This window comes from Carcharodon carcharias, chromosome 8 (assembly GCF_017639515.1).
Source record: "Carcharodon carcharias isolate sCarCar2 chromosome 8, sCarCar2.pri, whole genome shotgun sequence".
Taxonomy (NCBI): domain Eukaryota; kingdom Metazoa; phylum Chordata; class Chondrichthyes; order Lamniformes; family Lamnidae; genus Carcharodon; species Carcharodon carcharias.
Window position 1 is genome coordinate 127,152,157 of NC_054474.1, and position 18,467 is coordinate 127,170,623.

Here is an 18,467-nt window from a genome sequence, read left to right on the forward strand (position 1 = left end):
TGTCTGCCCCACACCAACTTATCCAGGAAACTGTTTTATGCTCAATGCAGATTCTTTTTCTTGTTGTATCTCTCTCTATTGCACAATAGCGTCATGAGCTATGTAGGAAAGAGTGGTCTCCATGAAACAATCCCAGGATTTAAACACTATCTCGAAAGGTAGGAGCAATATTGGACTGTCTGAGTATAAATGGAGCATGGCAACTGGTAACAATCAGTAGAAGTAACAAGTGCCTGGAATAACTTCTGGAGCAATTTCCTTTTCCATTCATGATGAGGAGCGTCAGTGTATAAAAAGAAAGTGAGACTTGCCTGTATATAACAAAGTTCATGACGTCAGGAAGCCCAAAGCACTTTACAGCCAATTAAATATTTTTGAAGTGTAACCACTGCTGTACTGGTGAAAATGCAGCAGCCAAATAGTGCACAGCAAGATCCCTCAAACAGCAGTGTGATAAATGACCAGGTAATTTGGTTTCATTGATGTTGATTGAGGGATAAATATGTGACTACAGCTCCACACTAACGTGGTTGATCCTCCAATGACTTCTGAAGTGGCTAAGCAAACAATCCAATTGCATCAAATTGCTTCAAGAAGAAAATTCATCACCCGCCTTCTTAAGGCAATGAGGGGTCATAGGATTGTAACAAATAGGAGCAGGAGTAGGTCATTCAGCCCCTCGAGCCTGCTCTGCCATTCAATAAGATCACGGCTGATCTGATTGTGACCTTGATGCCACTCTCCCCACATAACTGTTGACGCTTTTGTCAATCAAAAATCTGTTTAACCCATCCTAGAATATATTCAATGACCCAGCCTCCACTGCTCCCCGCAGAAGAAAATTCCAAAGTCCAATGACCCCCTGAGAGAAAGAAATTCTTCTCACCTCCATCTTAAATAGGAGACCTCTTATTTTTATACTGTGCCCTCTAGTTCTGGATACCCGCACAAGGGAACACATCCTCTCAGCATCTATCCTGTCAAGTCCCTTCAGAACCTTATCTGTTTCAATAAGATCACTTCTCGTTCTTCTAAACTCCAATGAGTATAGACCTAACCTGCTCAACATTTCCTCATAAGACAACACCTTCTTCCCAGGAATCAGTCGAGCGAACCTTCTTTGAACTGCTTCCAATGCAGTTATATCCCTTCTTAAGTAAGGAGACCAAAACTGTGCACAGTACTCCATATGTGGTCTCACTAAGGTCCTGTAAAGCTGCAGCAACACTTCCTTACTTTTATTTTCCATTCCCCCTGCAAGGATGGGCAATAAGTGCCAACATCATCACAAAGCCCATATTCTGAGAAGGAATTTGAAAAAACAAAGTGCTGCATATATATATTTGCACACTGTCCAGCCAAGAGAGCCTTGGCAGTCTAATTGACTTTAATACTGCCAAAGAACTTCACTGAGCAATCAGGGTAACTGTGACAATTCGAAAATGGAAGAGGGTATTATTTCAAAACTAAATAACTGTATGCCACAAGACACTTGTAGGAGAATCCAAAACAAAGAGTCATAAAACCAAGAGACTTAATAATAAGTCTGATGGGGCAATAAGGAGAAATTTCTTTACTCAGAGAGTGGTTACAATGTGGAACTTGCTATCACAGAATGTGGTTGAGGAAAACATGCTTAGATGCTTTCAAAGGGGAAACAGAGTACAGGAGAGAAAACAGAAATTTAGTTATGGTTCCAAAGTCTCTGCACTGCATAGATCTCAGGACAATCCTAAGGCTGATCCTCAGTCTGACTTATAGGATAAGTCACCGTGGATGCTGCAATTGTCCCAGGCCTTTGAGTTACAAAGGTCACTACAGTGACCTCAGATGGAATCCATGCAGGTGAGATAATTGAATGAGGATGTCATTTGGTTGGGATGAGACTGCAACATTTACCTTAAATGTCCACTCCCTCCACAATTAGCGCCCTCTGGCTGCAGTGTATATTATCTACAGGATGCACTGCAGCAACCTGCCTAGTTGCCTGCAGCAGAAACTCCAAAACCCCCAACCTCAGCCCCCTAGAAAGACAAGTGTGGGTCATGGGAACATTATCACCTTCAGATTCTCTTCCATGCCACACACCATCCAAACTTGGAAATAATCGTTACCCTTCATCATCACTGAGTCAAGATCTTGGAACTCATTTCCAAACAACACTACTGGAACTGCAACGGTTCAAGTTGGCTGCTCACTGCCACCTTCTCATGTACAATGTGAGATGGGCAACAAATGCCACTTTTGCCAGTAATACCCATATCCCCAGAATACATTTTTAGAACAAGATGATCTCCACGGTTGGATCATCTAGCCAGCCCTCAATGCCAAAGATCACACATGAAGAATGACCATGTCTAGGTACAGAGAGTGATCTGTGCCCAGGGTACTGTATCCCATTATGGGTCAGTACCTTCAGGTGAGGTGTGATAAGGAACATGGCTGAGACTCAGCAATGAATTTGTCCTCACATAATTATGAAACTCTCTGATGTAGAAGGAAAAAAAAACAAAGTCCAGCTGAACTATACAAAGGTATAATTGTGTAGAAATAGGATGTGTCATAATTGCAGTTTCACATAATGTAAGAATGAATATTGGATTTGGCCTAGGAGACATGGGGGTTAATGAAAGAAGAAACAAATCCAGAAATACATTCCTTAATGTGACAAAGTCCCAAACCCTTGAATAATGGCAGAATTTTATACATAGTGAAGAGATTTCCTTCAGCCATTAGCTCTCAGTGACATTGTAAACATTGTGTAAAGATTTCCAGTCATTGTTATTTCAAGTAAAATTTTGCGTTCATCTAGAATATGTTATTGAATTTGCTCAGAAAAGTCAACATAAGGTCTTGTTATATTTGCAATGTTGCTGGCACATAACAGTCTTGGGAACCTTTCTCCAAGAGATGATGGTGCCATGCAATAGATATGAAACACAAGATAGCTGTCTAAGTATTTGATATATATATATATTTCTGGTAGGCACAGCATTTTCCCAATAACCCCCTTCTCCCTCTAGGACTTAAGTGCATTACTTAGGCTGATATTTCAGTCCTAAAGTGAGGATTTGAAACATAAGGTGGCCAACTCGGAATCAAGAGTGTTCCTAGCTGAGCCAAGTAAGCATTTGCAGATGCTTCATTTAATAAATAAGGGAAGTTCATTTATGCACAGACAGTGCTCAGCAGCCAAATGACCTGTTGCAAGTTGTGACGCCACTTGTTAGTCAATGCTGATCTCGCCAGCCAACTTTCATGAGGAAAGGCAAGAGATCCACCAAGCACTGTGCTGTTGAGTGGAAATTCTGGGGTAGCTGTAGGATTTAAATTCATGGAATGAGTATCCTTCATTGGAGGAGGAATGAACCAAATAGAATGGCTGTAAAAGTGAAAGGGACACAATGTTCAGCCAATTTTGGGAATGGGGAGCTGGAGATACGCTGCAGAAGGATGGAAGGAGGATGGAGAGCCTGTTTGGGGGAAGAGGGACAAAGGCCTCTCGAGGGGTGCTTGTAGCATGGTGAGAGGTGTTGGCAGTGGCTTTATGCGCTACCTATACGATCCTCCTCTGCCTTAAAATATATTTGGGCCTGTTTGCATTTAATTCTTATTATTGATCCACCATCTATCTTCAATGCCTCCCCAGGACCTATGGGATCTTGGAACACAGCTCAATCCTCCTTCAGTGTGCTTTCAATTCAAAGTACTGATTTCACAACATTCTTTGCTCTGCTTACCAATGAGCAAGGGCATCTGCTGTGCCTGACAGTCATGTGCCAGAAGAAGACAGGTCATGATGCGAGCCTGAGGGGAAACAGTGCGGGAAGCTAACAGGCCAAAGTGGCAACGAAGAGTCAGTGGGTGTCAGAGAGAGAGGGCCCGAGGAAAAACAATGCCGCAGGCCAACAGGTAAAAACAGCATATCTGAAGAAGTTCAGGGTCAGAACCCAAGTGTCAGGGATTGAGGCAAACCTATCTAAAAGTGATTTCAATACAGGGGAAGGTGCTAATTGGTGACTAGCCAATTTTTTTAGAAGTAAGTACAAGTCTTTAGTTTGTTTCTCTTAAGCCTTACTAGTCGGATAAATAGAAGCATGGTAGGATACCTCAGTCCTGTGGAGTGCATCCTATTTCATGTGAGAACTCCAGGATGCTTTTCATATCTAGGGGAACAATATTTGCAGGAAGTGTTGTCAGATGGAGCAGCTTGAGCTCTGGGTTTTGCAGCTTGAGTAGCAGTTGGCATCACTAAGGTGCATCCGCAAGGCTGAGAAGTACACGGATAGCATAATTCTGAGGTGGTCACCCCACAGCTTAAGGATGTGCAGACAAAGAGGGAATAGATGACTGCCAGACAGTTGAGGAGGAATAGACCATTAGAGCAGGAGTTCCTTGGGTGCATCTCTTAATCCAACAGGTAATCAGTTCTGAACATTGGTGGGAGCGACTGGTCATCTGGAGAGTTCAGCCAGAACCAAGTTGATGGCACCATGGGTAGCTCAGCTATATAAGGGGGCAGCAGGAATATTGAGAAAGCAATAGTGATGGATGATTCTATAGTTAAGAGGGCAGATAGGTGTTTCTGCAGCAGCAGATTTGAATCCAGGATGGTATGTTGCCTGAGAAACTGAACTGGACCAGCAATATAAATACTGTGGCTACAAGAGCAGGTCAGAGGCTAGGAATTCTTACCTCCTGACTCCCCAAAGCCTGTCCACCATCTACAAGGCACAAGTTAGGAGTGTGATGGAATACTCCCCACTTGCCTGGATGAGTGCTTCTCCAACAATACTCATGAAGCTTGACATCATCCAGGACAAAGCAGCACACTTGATTGGCACTCCATAAACAAACATTCACTCCCTTCACCACTGAGGTACTATGGCAGCAGTATGTACCATCTACAAGTTGCTGCAGCAACTCATCAAGACTCCTTCAACAGCACCTTCCGAACCTGTGACCTCTACCACCTAGAAGGACAAGGACAGCAGATGCATGGGAACATCACCACACTGGAAGTTCCCCTTCAAGCCACCATCCTAACTTGAAACTATATTGCCGTTCCTTCACTGTCGCTAGATCAAAATCCAGGAAGTCCCTCCCTAACAGCACTGTGGGTGTACCTCACGGTGCCACATGGACTGCAGCTGTTCAAGAAGGCAGCTCACCACCATCCTCTCAATGGCAATTAAGGATGGACAATAAATGCTGACCTAACCAGCAATCCCCATAAAGCATGAAATAATAAAAAACAAAAGCTAACCTTTCAGGTCAATGATGGTTCATCAGAACTGGGAAAAGTTGTTAATGTAATAGTTTTTAAACACGAGAAAGGGATAATGGAGGGTGAAAAAGAACAAAAGGGAAGGTCTGCTGTAGAGTCAAAGAACGTATTGTGTGGCACTACCACCACGCTAAATGGAATAGATTTCGAACAGACCTAGCAACTCAAGACTGGGCATCCATGAGGCACAGTGGGCCATCAGCAGCAGCAGAATTGTACTCAAATACAGTCTGTAACTTCATGGCCTGGCAAATCCCCCACTCTACCATTATCATCAAGCCAGGGGATCAACCCTGGTTCAAAGAAGAGTGCAGGAGGGCATGCCAGGAGCAGCACCAGGCATACCTAAAAAATGAGGTGTCAACCTGCTGAAGCTACAACACAGGACTACTTGTGTGCAAAACAGCAAGTAACATTCACAGCACACGTGCCAGGCAATAGCCATCTCCAACAAGAGACAATCCAGCCATCGCCCTTTAATGTTTAATGGCATTACCATCACTGAATCCCCCATTTAATCAACATCCCGGGGGTTACTATTGACCAGAAACTGAACTGGACTAGCTATATAAATACTGTGGCTACAAGAGCAGGTCAGAGGCTAGGAATCCTGCGGCAAGTAACTCACCTCCTGACTCCCCAAAGCCTGTCCACCTACTTCTACAAGGCATAAGTTAGGAGTGTGATGGAACATTCCCCACTTGCTTGGATGAGTGCAGCTCCCATAACACTCAAGAAGCTTGATACCATCCAGGACAAAGCAGCCTGCTTGACTGGCATCACATCCACAAACATTCACCCTCCACCAACGATGCACAGTAGCAGTGGTGTGTACCATTACAGGATGCACTGCAGGAATTCACCAAGGCTCCTTTGACAGCACCTTCCAAACCCACAACCACTACACCTAGAAGGCCAAGGGCAGCAGATAGATGGGAATACTACCATCTGGAAGTTCCCCTCCAAGTCACACACCATCCTGACTTGGAAATATATCGCTGTTCCTTCACTGTCGCTAGGTCAAAATCCTGGAACTCCCTCCCTAACAGCACTGTGGGTGTACCTACACCACATGGACTGCAGCGGTTCAAGAAGGCAGCTCACCACCACCTTCTCAAGGTCAACTAGGGATGGGCAAGAAATGCTGGCCCAGCCAGTGAATCCCACATCCTGTGAATTAATTTTTAAAAATGACAATGGAGTTTGTGGTGCAGGACCAAATGGAATGGTAATAGGACAAGTCATGAAACAAAAGATGTGTCTGGAGGAGTTATAAATGCCGCATGATGAACTGCTGCCGTCCAAAAGCAAAAAAAAAGGAAAATCAGAACACAAACAATTTCTGCAAAGAAAAAGGAAACAAAATGGGGCAGAGATTACAGTCTGAAATTGTTGAACTCATTACTGAATCCAGAGGGCTGTAAATAATCCTAAAAGAAAGATGAGATCCTGTTCCTCAAGCTTACTTTGAGCTTCATTGGAACACTGCAGGAGGTTGAGGTTAGAGAGGTCAGTGTGAACAAAAGGTGGAGAATTAAAATGAGAGGACACTAGGAGTTCAGGGTCATCCAGGAGATATGAACAGAGGTGCTGTCAATAAGCTGCTGCAGGTCACTCTGAGAGGAGCCAGCCGTCCTGGCCCACATTGGTACCAATAGCATAGAGAAAAAGAGAGATGAGACCTTGCAGGCAGATTTTAGAGAGCTAGGAGAGATATTAAGAAGCAAGACATCAAAGGTAGCAATTTACAGATTAATCTTGGTACCACCCACTAGTAAGTGTAAAAGTTAAAAGGCTAGTTCAGATGAATGCATGGCTGAAGAGATGGTGCAGGAGGGAGGGCTTTGGACAGAGACTTTCTTGCCAATGTCCACATTATAGTGGCCTAGAGCCTCTGGTTCTAATGGTCCCTGACCCTGTCACAGGGAAGCCGCCTCCATTGAACTGGCAGCCTCTGCGTATAGTTGGCAGGGGCGAAGGAGTGGCGGTCACATCGTCAGTAATAAAATGCCAGCGAGCTTACAAGATCATCACTAACTGTGAACTTAACAGCTTAACCGGCTAGATGCCATGGCGCAGGCAGCCAATCCTAACGCAAGCCCATCCCTGGGAACCTTCCCTGGTATTGGAAATCCGTTTAGGAGCCATGTCATTGTGGCCCCCGACCTCTGCCTCCCCTAATTTCTCAGGCTCCCAGCCCCTAATCCTGGTACGATGGGCCCAGGAAAATCCAACTCAGTAAGATGAAGCAGGAAAAGGGAATGTATGACATTTGTCGGGTTAATAATACAAGTGAGAATCAGGCATTTCAAAGGGAAAGTGAAAAAAGTAATAAGAGAGGCAAAGAGAGAGTAGAGACTGTCAATTGACAGAAAGAGTTATCTAAAAGCCTTCTATTGGCATATATATAGTAAAAGGGTAGTAAAAGGTCAGATAGGTCGCTAAGGAAACAGAAGGGGGATTTACACATGGAGGCAAAGGGCATGGTAAAGGTACTAAATGAGTGCTTTGCATCTGTCTTTACTAAGGAAGAAGGCGCTGCAAAATCATAGTGAAGGAGGAGGTAATTAAGACACTGAGTGGACTAAAATTTGACACAGCAAATGAATTAGAAAGGCTGGCTGTATTTAAAGTTGGTAAACTGCAAGGACCAGTTGAGACCTATGAGAAGATATTGAGGGAAGCAAGGGCAGAAATTGTAAAGGTACTGGCCATAATCTTCACATCCTCTTAGATACAAGGAGGGTGCCAGAGAATTGGAGAATTGCAATGCTACACCCTGGTTCAAAAAACCACGTAACAATAAACCCAGCAACTACAGGCCAGTAGGTTTAACCTCAGTGGCGGGAAAAATAATCCAGGACAAAATTAACAATCACTTGGGCAAATGTGGATAAATTAAGGAAAGCCAGCACAGATCTGTTAAAGGCAAATCGTGTTTAACTAATTCGCTTAACTTTTTGATGAGGTAGCAGAGAGGATTGATGAGAGTAATATAGTTGTTGTGGTGTGCATGGACTTCCAAAAGGCATTTGATAAAGTGCCACATAAAAGTCTTGTCAGCAAAGTTGATGCCCATGGAATAAAAGGGACAGCAGCAGCATGGATACAAAGTTTGCTGAGTGACAGGAAACAGTAGTGGTGAATGAACATTTTTCCAACTAGTGGAAGGTATATAGTGGGGTTGTCCAGTGGTCAGTACCAGGACCACTGCTCTTCTTGATCTATGTTAATGACCTGGACTTGGGAATACAGGGCACAATATCAAATTTTGCAGATGACACAAAAATTGAACATATTGTGAATTGTGAGAAAGATAGAGATAAAGTTCAAGAGGACAGAGACTGATGGAATGGGCAGACATGTGGCAGATGAAATTTAATGCAGAGAAATGTGAAGTGATACATTTTGGTTGGAAAAACATGGAGAGGCAATGTAAAATAAAAGATACAATTCTAAAGGAGGTGCAGGAAGAATGAGACCTGGGCTATTTGTGCACAAATCATTGAAGGCATAAGTGATCTTGGACTTTATAAACCAAGGCATAGAGTACAAGAGCAAAGATGTGATGACGAAACTTTATGAAGCACTGGTTTGGCCTCAAGTAGAGTATTGTAACTGACACTGGGAACCACAATTCAGGAAGGATGTGAGGGCTTTTGAAAGATCGCAGAAATGATTTATGAAAATGGTTCTAGGAGTGGGCGACTTCAGTTACAAGGATTGGATGGAGAAGTTGGTACTGTTCTCATTAGAGAAGAGAAGGTTGAGAGGAGATTTGATAGAGGTGTTCAACATCATGAGGGGGTTGGGGTGTCTGGACACCATAGATAGAGAGTCACAGAACCATAGAATTGTAGAAATGTTATGGTGCAGAACGAGGCCATTCAGCCCATCAGATCTGCGCCGGCCAAAAAGAGAAAAAAGAAACTTTCCAGCACCTGATCTGTAGCCTTGAAGGATACAACACTTCAGACACCATCCAGGTACCTTTCAAATGAGTTGAGTGTTTCAGCCTCAACCACTTGCTTAGGCAGTGAACTCCAGATACCCACCATCTTCTGGGTGAAAGAGTGTTTTCTCATGTCCCCTCTAATCCTTCTACCAATCACCTTAAATCTAAGCCCCCTGGTAATTGACCCCTCAGGTAGGGGAAACAAATCTTTCCTGTCTACCCTACCTAGGCCCCTCATAGTTTTGTGCACTTCAGTTAGGTCACTCCTTAGCCTCTCCTGTTCTAAGGAAAACAACCTCAGCCTATCCAATCTCTCCTCATAGCTGCAATTTTCAAACCCTGGCAACGTTCTTGTAAATCTCCTCTGTACCCTCTCCAGATTAATTATGTCCTTCCTGTAATATGATGACCAGAACTGTACACAAAATTGCAGCTGTGGCCTAACCAGCATTTTATACAGTTCCATCATTACATCCCTGCTTTTGTATTCAATGCCTCACCCAGTAAAGGAAAGCATTCCACATACTTTCTTGACCACCTTGTCCACCTGTCCTGCCACCTTCAAGGATCTGCGGGCATGCACTCCAAGGTCTCTCACTTCCTCGACCCCTTTCAATATCAACACATTTATTAAGCATTCCCTTGCTTTGTTTGCCCTCCCCAAATGCATTCCCTGACATTTTTCTGGATAGAATTCTATTTACCACTTCTTCGCCCACTCACCCAAACCATTGATATTATTCTGCAGTTGACAGCTATCCTCTTCACTATCATCCACATGGTCAATTTTTGTGTCATCTGCAAATTTCCCAATCATTCCTCTCATATTTAAGTCTAAATCATTAATATATACAACAAACAGCAAGGGCCCCAATCCTGAGCCCTGTGGAATGCCACTGGAAACTGTTTTCAATTCACAAAAACATCCATCAACCATTACCCTTTGTTTCCTGTCACTGAGCCAGCTTTGGATCCAACTTGCCACCTTCCCCTGTATCCCATGCGATCTCACTTCTCTGACCAGTCTGCCATGTGGGACCTTGCCAAATGCCTTACTGAAATCCATGTAGACAACATCCACTGCAATACCCTCATCAATCCTCCTTGTTACTTCCTCAAAAAATTCTATTAAGCTAGTAAGACGCGATCTTCCCCTAACAAAACCATGCTGACTATCCCTGATCAACCCGTGCCTTTATAAGTGACAGTTTATTCTGTCTCTCAGAATTGTTTCCAATAATTTGCCATCACCGATATCGGACTGACTGGCCTATAATTTTCTGGCCTATCCCTTGCACCCTTTTTAATTAATGGTACAACATTCGCAGGCCTCCAATCCTCTTGGACCTTGCCTATATATAGTAAGGATTGGAAAATTATCCTCAGAGCATCCATTATTTCCTCCCTGGCTTCCTTCAACAGCCTGGGATATAATCCATCTGACCCTGGTGACTTATCCACCTTCAAGGATGCCAGTCCCTCCAGTACACCCTCTCTCACTATGCTTATTGTATCTATTATTTCAAACTTCTCTTTAACCAGAATGTCTACATCATCCCTCTCCTTAGTGAAGACACAGAAAAAGTACTCATTGAGAACCTTGGCCACATCTTCTGCATCAGCCCACAGGTTACCATGTACATCTCTGATAGGCCCTGCCTTCTCATTAGTTATTCTCTTGCTCTTAATGTACTGGTGAAACATCTTAGGATTTTCTTTGATTTTACCTGCTAATATTTTTAGTATCCTCTCTTTGCTTTCCTAATTTCCATTTTTACTTCATCTATGTACTTTCTATACTCCTCTAGGCTTTCTGCAGCATGTCCTGTCAGTAATTTTCTTTTTCTTCTTTATCTTGGTCTGTATGCTTCTGGATAACCAGGGGGCTCTAGCTTTGGCAGTACCACCCTTTTTTGTGGGAATGTGTCTACACTGTGCCTGTAGAATCTCACTTTTGAATGCCTCCCACTGATTGGTCACAGTTTTTCCTTCTAATAGCTGTATCCAGTCCACTCTCACCAGCTCACCTCTCAGTTTTGTAAAACTTGTCTTCCCCCAATTTAGAAATTATACTCCTGTTCTATCTTTGTCCTTTTCCATAATGATTCTAAATTTAACTATATTATGGTCACTATCTCCAAAATGGTCTCCCACTGCTACTTCATCCACTTGCCCAGCTTCATTTCCTAAGTCTAAATTTGGAATTGCACCCCCTCTCATTGGGCTTTTTGCACACAGAAATCTGCCTACATATTTGCTCTTCTAATTCTCTTCCACTATTTGGGGGTCTTTGGTACACTCCTAGCAGTGTGGCTGCCCCTTTTTATTTCTGAGCTCAACTCATATGGCCTCATTTGATGCTTCATTTAGTATATCATCCCTCCTCACAGCTGTAATTGATTCCTTAACCAATAATGCCATACCCCCACATTATTTCATCCCCTTCCCTGTCCTGTCTGAAAACTCTATATCCAGGCATGTTGAGCTGCCATTTTTGCCCCTCCTTAAGCCAAGTTTCCGTTATAGCAATGATATCATGCTGCCATGTGTCTATTTGTTCCCTCAGCTCATCGGCTTTATTTACTATGCTCTTTGCACTTACATATATACCTTTTAACACTGCCAAATTCCTGTGCTGTGCACTTTTTAACCTGTGCTGCTGCTGTCTTTCAGAGTCACTCACTATTTCTCCATCTCCTATCTCCTGCTCTGAATTTCTCTCAGATTCCCAGCCCCCTGCCAATCTCGTTTAAACCTCCCCCAACAGCACTAGCAAATCTCCCTGTGAGGATATTCATCCTAGACCTGTTCAGGTGTAAACCGTCTGGCTTATACAAGTCCTATCTTATGCACAGCCAGTCCCAATGCCTCAGAAATCTGATGCCCTCCCTCCTACACCAGCTTTCCATACATGTGTTTATTCGTTCAATTCTCCTGGGGGTAATCCTGAGATTACTGCTTTAGAGGTCGTTCTTTTCAATCTCCTTCCTAGCTCCCTAAAGTCTGCTTTCAGGACCTCATCCCCTTTCCGACATAAGTCATTGCTACTGACATGGACCATGACCTCTGGCTGATCACTCTCCCCAGAAGAATGTCCTGCAGCCGCTCAGTGACATCCTTGACCCTGGCACCAGGGAGGCAACATACCATCCTGGAGTCATGTCTACAGCCACAGAAGTGCATGTTTGTTCCACTAACTAACAAATCTAACAAATCCCCTATTACTACTGCTCTTCCTCTCATCTTTCTCCTCTCTGTACAGCAGAGCTGCCTGTGGTGCCCCAAACTTGGCTCTGTCTGCACTCCTCAAAGGAGCCAACACCCTCACCGGTATCCAAAATGGAAAGCCGATTGGTGAATGGGACCTTAGGGTCTCCTGCATTAGCTGCTTAATTTTCTTGGACTGCCTGGTGGTCACCCATTCCCTTTCTGCCTCCAGGCTCCTAAGGCGCAGTGTGACCACCTCTCTGAATGTGCTATCCATGTAGCTCTCAGCCTCATGGATGCACCACAGTGACTCTAGCCGCAGCTTGAGTTCAGAAACCCGGAGCTAAGGTTCTGCAGCTGGTGACATGTCATGCGCGTGGTCATCTAGGACATTGGTAGCATCCACAACTTCCCACATATTACAGGGCACGCATTCCACATGAACGAGCTGTCCTGACATGGCTTCAATTTACTTCCCTTATGTTAACTTTATTTTACTTTGGTTTACTTATGCAACTTTATTTTACTTGGTCTCAACTTAACTTTCTTTCCCTATTGCTTGTGTTTCTTACTGAAATGTAAGTAGCCCCTTCCTTTAAAAATAATGTGTTTTTCTAATTCTCAGCTACTTGATGAGACTCCCTAACATTAGTTTCTCACCAACCAATGATCTAATGTTTCTCCTGTGAGGTTAGGTGCTAGGTGCTGCTGACTGCCTGTCCCAGGGTCCTCCTCTCACACTCTCCTCTGGGTGCTGCTTACAGCCTGTCCCAGGGTCCTCCTCTCACACTCTAGGTGCTGCTGACTTTTTTTTGGAAAAAGATACTTTTTTCATAAAATATCTGAAAGAACATTACAAAACATTTCAAAATGGTCATCACAAAAAGCACCATCATATTCAAGTTTTCCACATAGATCATGAGGTGCTTCAGTACAATCAATGAACATTACAGACATTTCAACATGGTCATTACAGACAGTCAGACAGTGCAATGGTAATTAAGTTATCTACACAAATCATGTTACACTCTGAAGTGCTTCAATACAATTGTGATACATATAGTATTCACTGCATATATTCACTGTGAGTCATACAGCCCAAGGGTTCTAAACAATTCCCAGCCCCTCAGTGCACTATGGCAGAAAGGTCTTAGACAGTGACCTTTCCCCATTGTGCCTTTGTGGCGGCTGCCCCAAGCTTTACTGTGTCCCTCAGCACGTAGTCCTGGACCTTGGAATATGCGAGTCTGCAACACTTAGTCGGGGTCAATTCTTTGCATTGGAAGACCAACAAATTTCGGGCAGACCAAAGGCCGTCTTTCACCGAGTTGATGATCCTCCAGCTGCAGTTGGTGTTGTTTCAGTGTGTATCCCTGGGAACAGCCCATAGAGCACAGAGCCCTGTGTCACAGCACTGCTTGGGATAAACCTCGACAAAAACCACTGCATCTCCCTCCAGGCCTTCTTTGAGAAGGCACAATCTACAAGGAAGTGAACAAAGGCCTCTTCCCCACCACAGCCACCTGGAAGGCAACATGTAGAGGGGGTGAGACTCCTGGTGTGTAGGAAGGATCTGACGGAGAGGGCCTTTCCCGCCACCAGCCAAGCGACTTCTTGGTGCTTGTTGGAAAGTTCTGGTGATGAGGCATTCTGTCAAATGACTTTGACAGTCTGCTTTGGGAACCATCCGACAAGATCTACCATCTCCTTTTCCCGCAGGGCCTCTAGGATGTTACATGCCAACCACTGCCTGATAGACTTGTGGTCAAGGGTGTTTTTCTGCATAATTTTTTCCATGAGGGACAGGTGGTACGGCACAGTCCAACTACTTGGAGCGTTCCGCGGCAGCGTGGCCAGACTCATCCTTCACAACACTGGGGACAGGTAGAATCTCAGCACGTAGTGACACTTGGAGTTTGCGTACCGAGGGTCTGTGCACAGCTTGATGCAGTCACATACAAATGTGGCCATCAGGATGAGGGCAATGTTGGGTATGTTCTTTCCCCCTTTATCTAGAGGCTTGTACATTGTGTCCCTGTGGACATGATCCATTTTCGACCTTCAGATAAAGTGAAAGATGGCCCGGGTGATTGCCACAGTGCAGGAGTGAGGAATGGGCCAGACCTGCGCCATGTACAGCAACAGCGAGAGTGCCTCACACCTGATGACCAGGTTCTTACCCACAAGCCCAGTTTTCTTTCCTCCATAGACACTCGCTCCTTCCAGTTTCTAACGTATGCCCCGGTCCCTCCGAACCTTATCCCCAGCACCTTGAGACAGTCTGACCTGACGGTGAAGAGGATAAAGGCTCGGTCAGCCCAGTTTCCAAAGAACATGGCCTCACTCTTGCTATGATTTACCTTGGCTCCTGAGGCCATTTTGAACTGGTCACAGATGTTGATCAGTCTGCACACCGACAGCGGATCTGAGCCGAAGACAGTGACATCGTCCATGTACAGGGAGGCTTTGGCCTGAGTGCCTCCACTGCCTGGGATCGTCACTCCGCTTATGCCTGGATCCTTCCTGATGGACTTAGCAAAGGGTTCTATGCAACACACAAACAGGACAGAGGAGAGAGACCAGCACTGCCTGATTCTAGACATAATTGGAAAGCTTTCTGATTCCCACCCATTGATTGAAACAGTGCTACTGATGTTTGTGTAGAGTAGTTGGATCCAGTTGCGGATTCCCTCCCCAAACTCTGTTTTGGACAGCACATCCACCATGTAGGTGTGTGATACTCTGTCAAAAGCCTTCTCCTGGTCCAGGCTGATGAGGCAGGTGTCCACACCCCTGTCCCGTACATAGACAACTGTAACCCTGGGTAGCGCAAGGCTGTCAGAGGTCTTCCTGCCGGGTAGAGTGCAGGTCTGGTCAGGGTGGATAAGCAACTCCAGATTAGACTTGATCCAATTGGTGATGATCTTGGACAGAATCTTATAGTCCACATTCAACAGTCGCCAATTTCTAATTTCCTCCCTTTCCCCCTTTCGCTTATAGATGTGGGTGATGATGCCTTTCCTCATGGATTCTGACATACTGCCTGTCAGAAGCATACTCTTGTACACTTCTAGCAGGTCTGGGTCAATCCAGTCCCACAGAGCTGAATACAACTTAGCCAGTAAGTCGTCGCTTCTGGGAGTCTTACTCTGCTTGAAGGACTCAAGGCCATCGTCAGTTCATCAGGAGTTAGCGATTTGTCCAGACTCTCCTGTGTACTGTCATCTAAGACCTCTGTGATAGAGGACAGGAAGGATGGGGAGGCCGTGCTGCCTGTGAGCTTCATGTCATACAATCTGGCATAAAAGGATTTGCTGATCCTCAAAATGTCAGACTGCGATGACTTTACTGAGCCATTTTCTTCCTTCAGGCTGCTGGTCACAGAGCTCTCTGTGTGTACCTTTTGGAAGAAGAAACGTGACCACGTCTCATCCTGCTCCACGGAGCGGACCTGGACTGGAAGATGATCTTGGATGCCTCCAAGGCAAAGAGTGAGGCTTGCTGGCTCTTCACTTCTTGAAGTTCCTCCTTGACATCGACCCCCATCAATTGCAGTCGGAGCAGGTTCTGCACGTTTTTCTGGAGTTGGGACATTTCCCTCTGTACCTTTCTAGCCTTCTGGAAGCCTTTAAGGTTGAAAAACTTCTTGATGTTCTCATTGATTGCTTCCCACCCATGTGTTAGGGACTCAAAGAGTTTTTGCACGGTTCCCCAATCTTTGAAAACCCTCTTGAGTTCCTCAATGCTCTCTGGGTCAGCAGTTGCATGTTCAGTTTCCATGCCCCCCTGCCAACCCTCTGGCTTTCCTGTAAGTGACAGTCAGCCAGTAGGAGGCGGTGATCAGTGAAGAACGCCGGCTTGGCGTCGATGGATCTGTCTGTGAATGCATGGGCCACAAACAGGAAGTCTATCCTGGAATGGCTAGACCCATCTGGCTATGACCAGGTGTATCTACTGGTGTGGTCTGTCTGCAGGGTTGCTGAAGATGTCATGCAGCTTGGCATCCTTTACTGTTTCCATCAGGAAATCAGGAGTCTGGACGTGGTGTCCAGTCTGCTGTAGGCCCTGCCAGACTGTCCAGCTGCATTGATGATGCAGTTGAAGTCACCACCCAGAATGACCAGCCTGGAGGTCGACAGAAGTAGTGGGAGCTACTGAAGGACCTCCAGCTGCTCGCTGTTTTGTACCGGGACATACACGTTAATTAACCGGAGTGAAGCATTCTGCTACTAGGAGGCACCCGCCCACCACCTCCTTAACCTCGAAGATGGTGAAGTTGCCTCCCCACAGCAGAATACCCAGGCTGGAGGAACGTGAGTTGTTTCCTCTTGACCATATCAGTGGCCCAAGGGGCCACCATCGTGACCATTGCCTGTAGGAGCTGAGGTGCGGCACACTCCTGCAGGAACAGCAGGTAATCCAAGGTCACAACGCATTGCATAGTAGATTTAATGCTACGCACATTAATAGATAGATCTTTATCTCTATTTTTAAAGCATTTTGTGGCTTACCAGACCTGTTAACTTTGACAGTTCCAGCCCTTTGGTCTGCTCCTGAGTAATCATAGTGTTCTCAAATTGTCTCACTTTGGATGGGCTGAGGAAACTGTCCTGAACCATGCGGTTGGAGATGTTCCACTCAAGTGACCTCGGGGGGATTCATGCAAGGAGTGAGGTTTGAATTGTTCTCTGCTGGAGAAGTCTCTCCGATCCACTCCCCCTCCGGGGTGTTGCTGTTCCCGGCTTCCCGGAGCTAGGGTGCACTGTGCGCTTCACTGCTCCCAGCTTCCTGGGGCTGGGGTGTGCTGGCCTCTTCAAGTTGAGGGCAAAGTTGGGGTACGCTGGTCTCTTTATTGTCTCCAATGTGCTGGAGCTTGGGTGCTTCCTCCTTCAGCTCCCTAGAGCTTTGCTGCTTCTTCTGTAGGTGCCGCCCTTGCCCTTCCTCACCCGAAGAGCAGCAGCCCTCGTTATCCATGTCAGATGGGAGTCACCTCTTGCCACTCATCTGTGAAGTGGCCTGTCCCTTCTTAGCCCATTCTTCTTTTTGACCCTTTTCACCAACTGCCACTCCTCCGGTTGATCGTCTGTTGGTTCCTCCTCCATTGATATGCTCTGATGAGGACTGGGAGATTCAGCAAAGGATGCAGTTGTTTGGCTGTCTGCTGCCTCAACCTTTTCCTTTGTCTTGTCTCTCTCTCTGTCTCCACCTTTATCCCATTGTGCTCGCTGGAGGCCTTGGTGGGTGGAGGGTTGCAAGAGTCCTTGGCGGTTGTGACACTCACCATTTTGCCTGCTTGCTCCTTGTTGGTTTTGGCCACCTGTGCATAAGTGAGGCAGCGTTTGGGGCAGGTCTGGTAGAGGTGGCCTGCGTTGCCACACAGGTTGCAGCACTTAGTCTGTTTGCAGTCCTTCGTCTGGTGCCCTTCCTCCCAGAGGATTGTTCCTCTGCTTACAATTCTTGCAGAGGACAGTTCTGTAGTTGGCCACCACGTGACCAGATTTGCCACATGAGCAACAAAGTTTGGGCTGCTCAGCATAGACAAGGTAGACATGGCTTCCCCCAATAGCAAATCTGGAAGGAGGATGGAGGATTGCTCCCTCACCATTCATCTTGAATATGACCTTGACCTGGCGTTTGCTGGTCCAAATCCCGAAGGCGTCTTTGACCTTGGTGCAGTTCCCAATCTTGTCAATGTACCTGGCAAGGAAGGTGAGCACATCGGCAACAGGAACATGGGGGTTGTAGAGGTGCACAGTCACCACATGGTCATGTTGTGACAGCAGAGCAAAGAGTGGCTCCACCATGAGGATTCTCATCTGTGGCTGTCTCTCTTCTCCTTGAACACCTTCAGGAATATGACACAAGCAACAACAATTTTGAAGGTCACATCGAAGTATTCAGAGCTGGGGAAGTCCAGCAGGCAGTAGATCTCCGCAGCTTCGAATCCACAGGATTCCAAAAGGATTCTCTTAATGAAGAAGGCACAGTCCATTGGTGTACCTCCTTTGCTGTCTTTCA

General features: G+C 45.6%; 1 protein-coding gene across 2 annotated transcripts in view; it reads right to left on the minus strand.

The window, feature by feature from the left end:
* fut7 (fucosyltransferase 7) overlaps nucleotides 1-18,467 on the minus strand; it is a 47,030-nt gene that overhangs the window by 16,557 nt on the left and 12,006 nt on the right. Inside the window, exon 1 of one of the 2 annotated variants that reach the window (XM_041193950.1) lies at nucleotides 16,966-17,077. The exons of the other annotated variant lie outside the window; for it this stretch is intronic. Within the exon in view, the coding sequence (XP_041049884.1) occupies nucleotides 16,966-17,068 (103 nt within the window). The 5' untranslated portion in view covers nucleotides 17,069-17,077. Of the gene's footprint in view, nucleotides 1-16,965; nucleotides 17,078-18,467 lie in introns of those variants that run through there. 2 annotated transcript variants of the gene reach the window in all.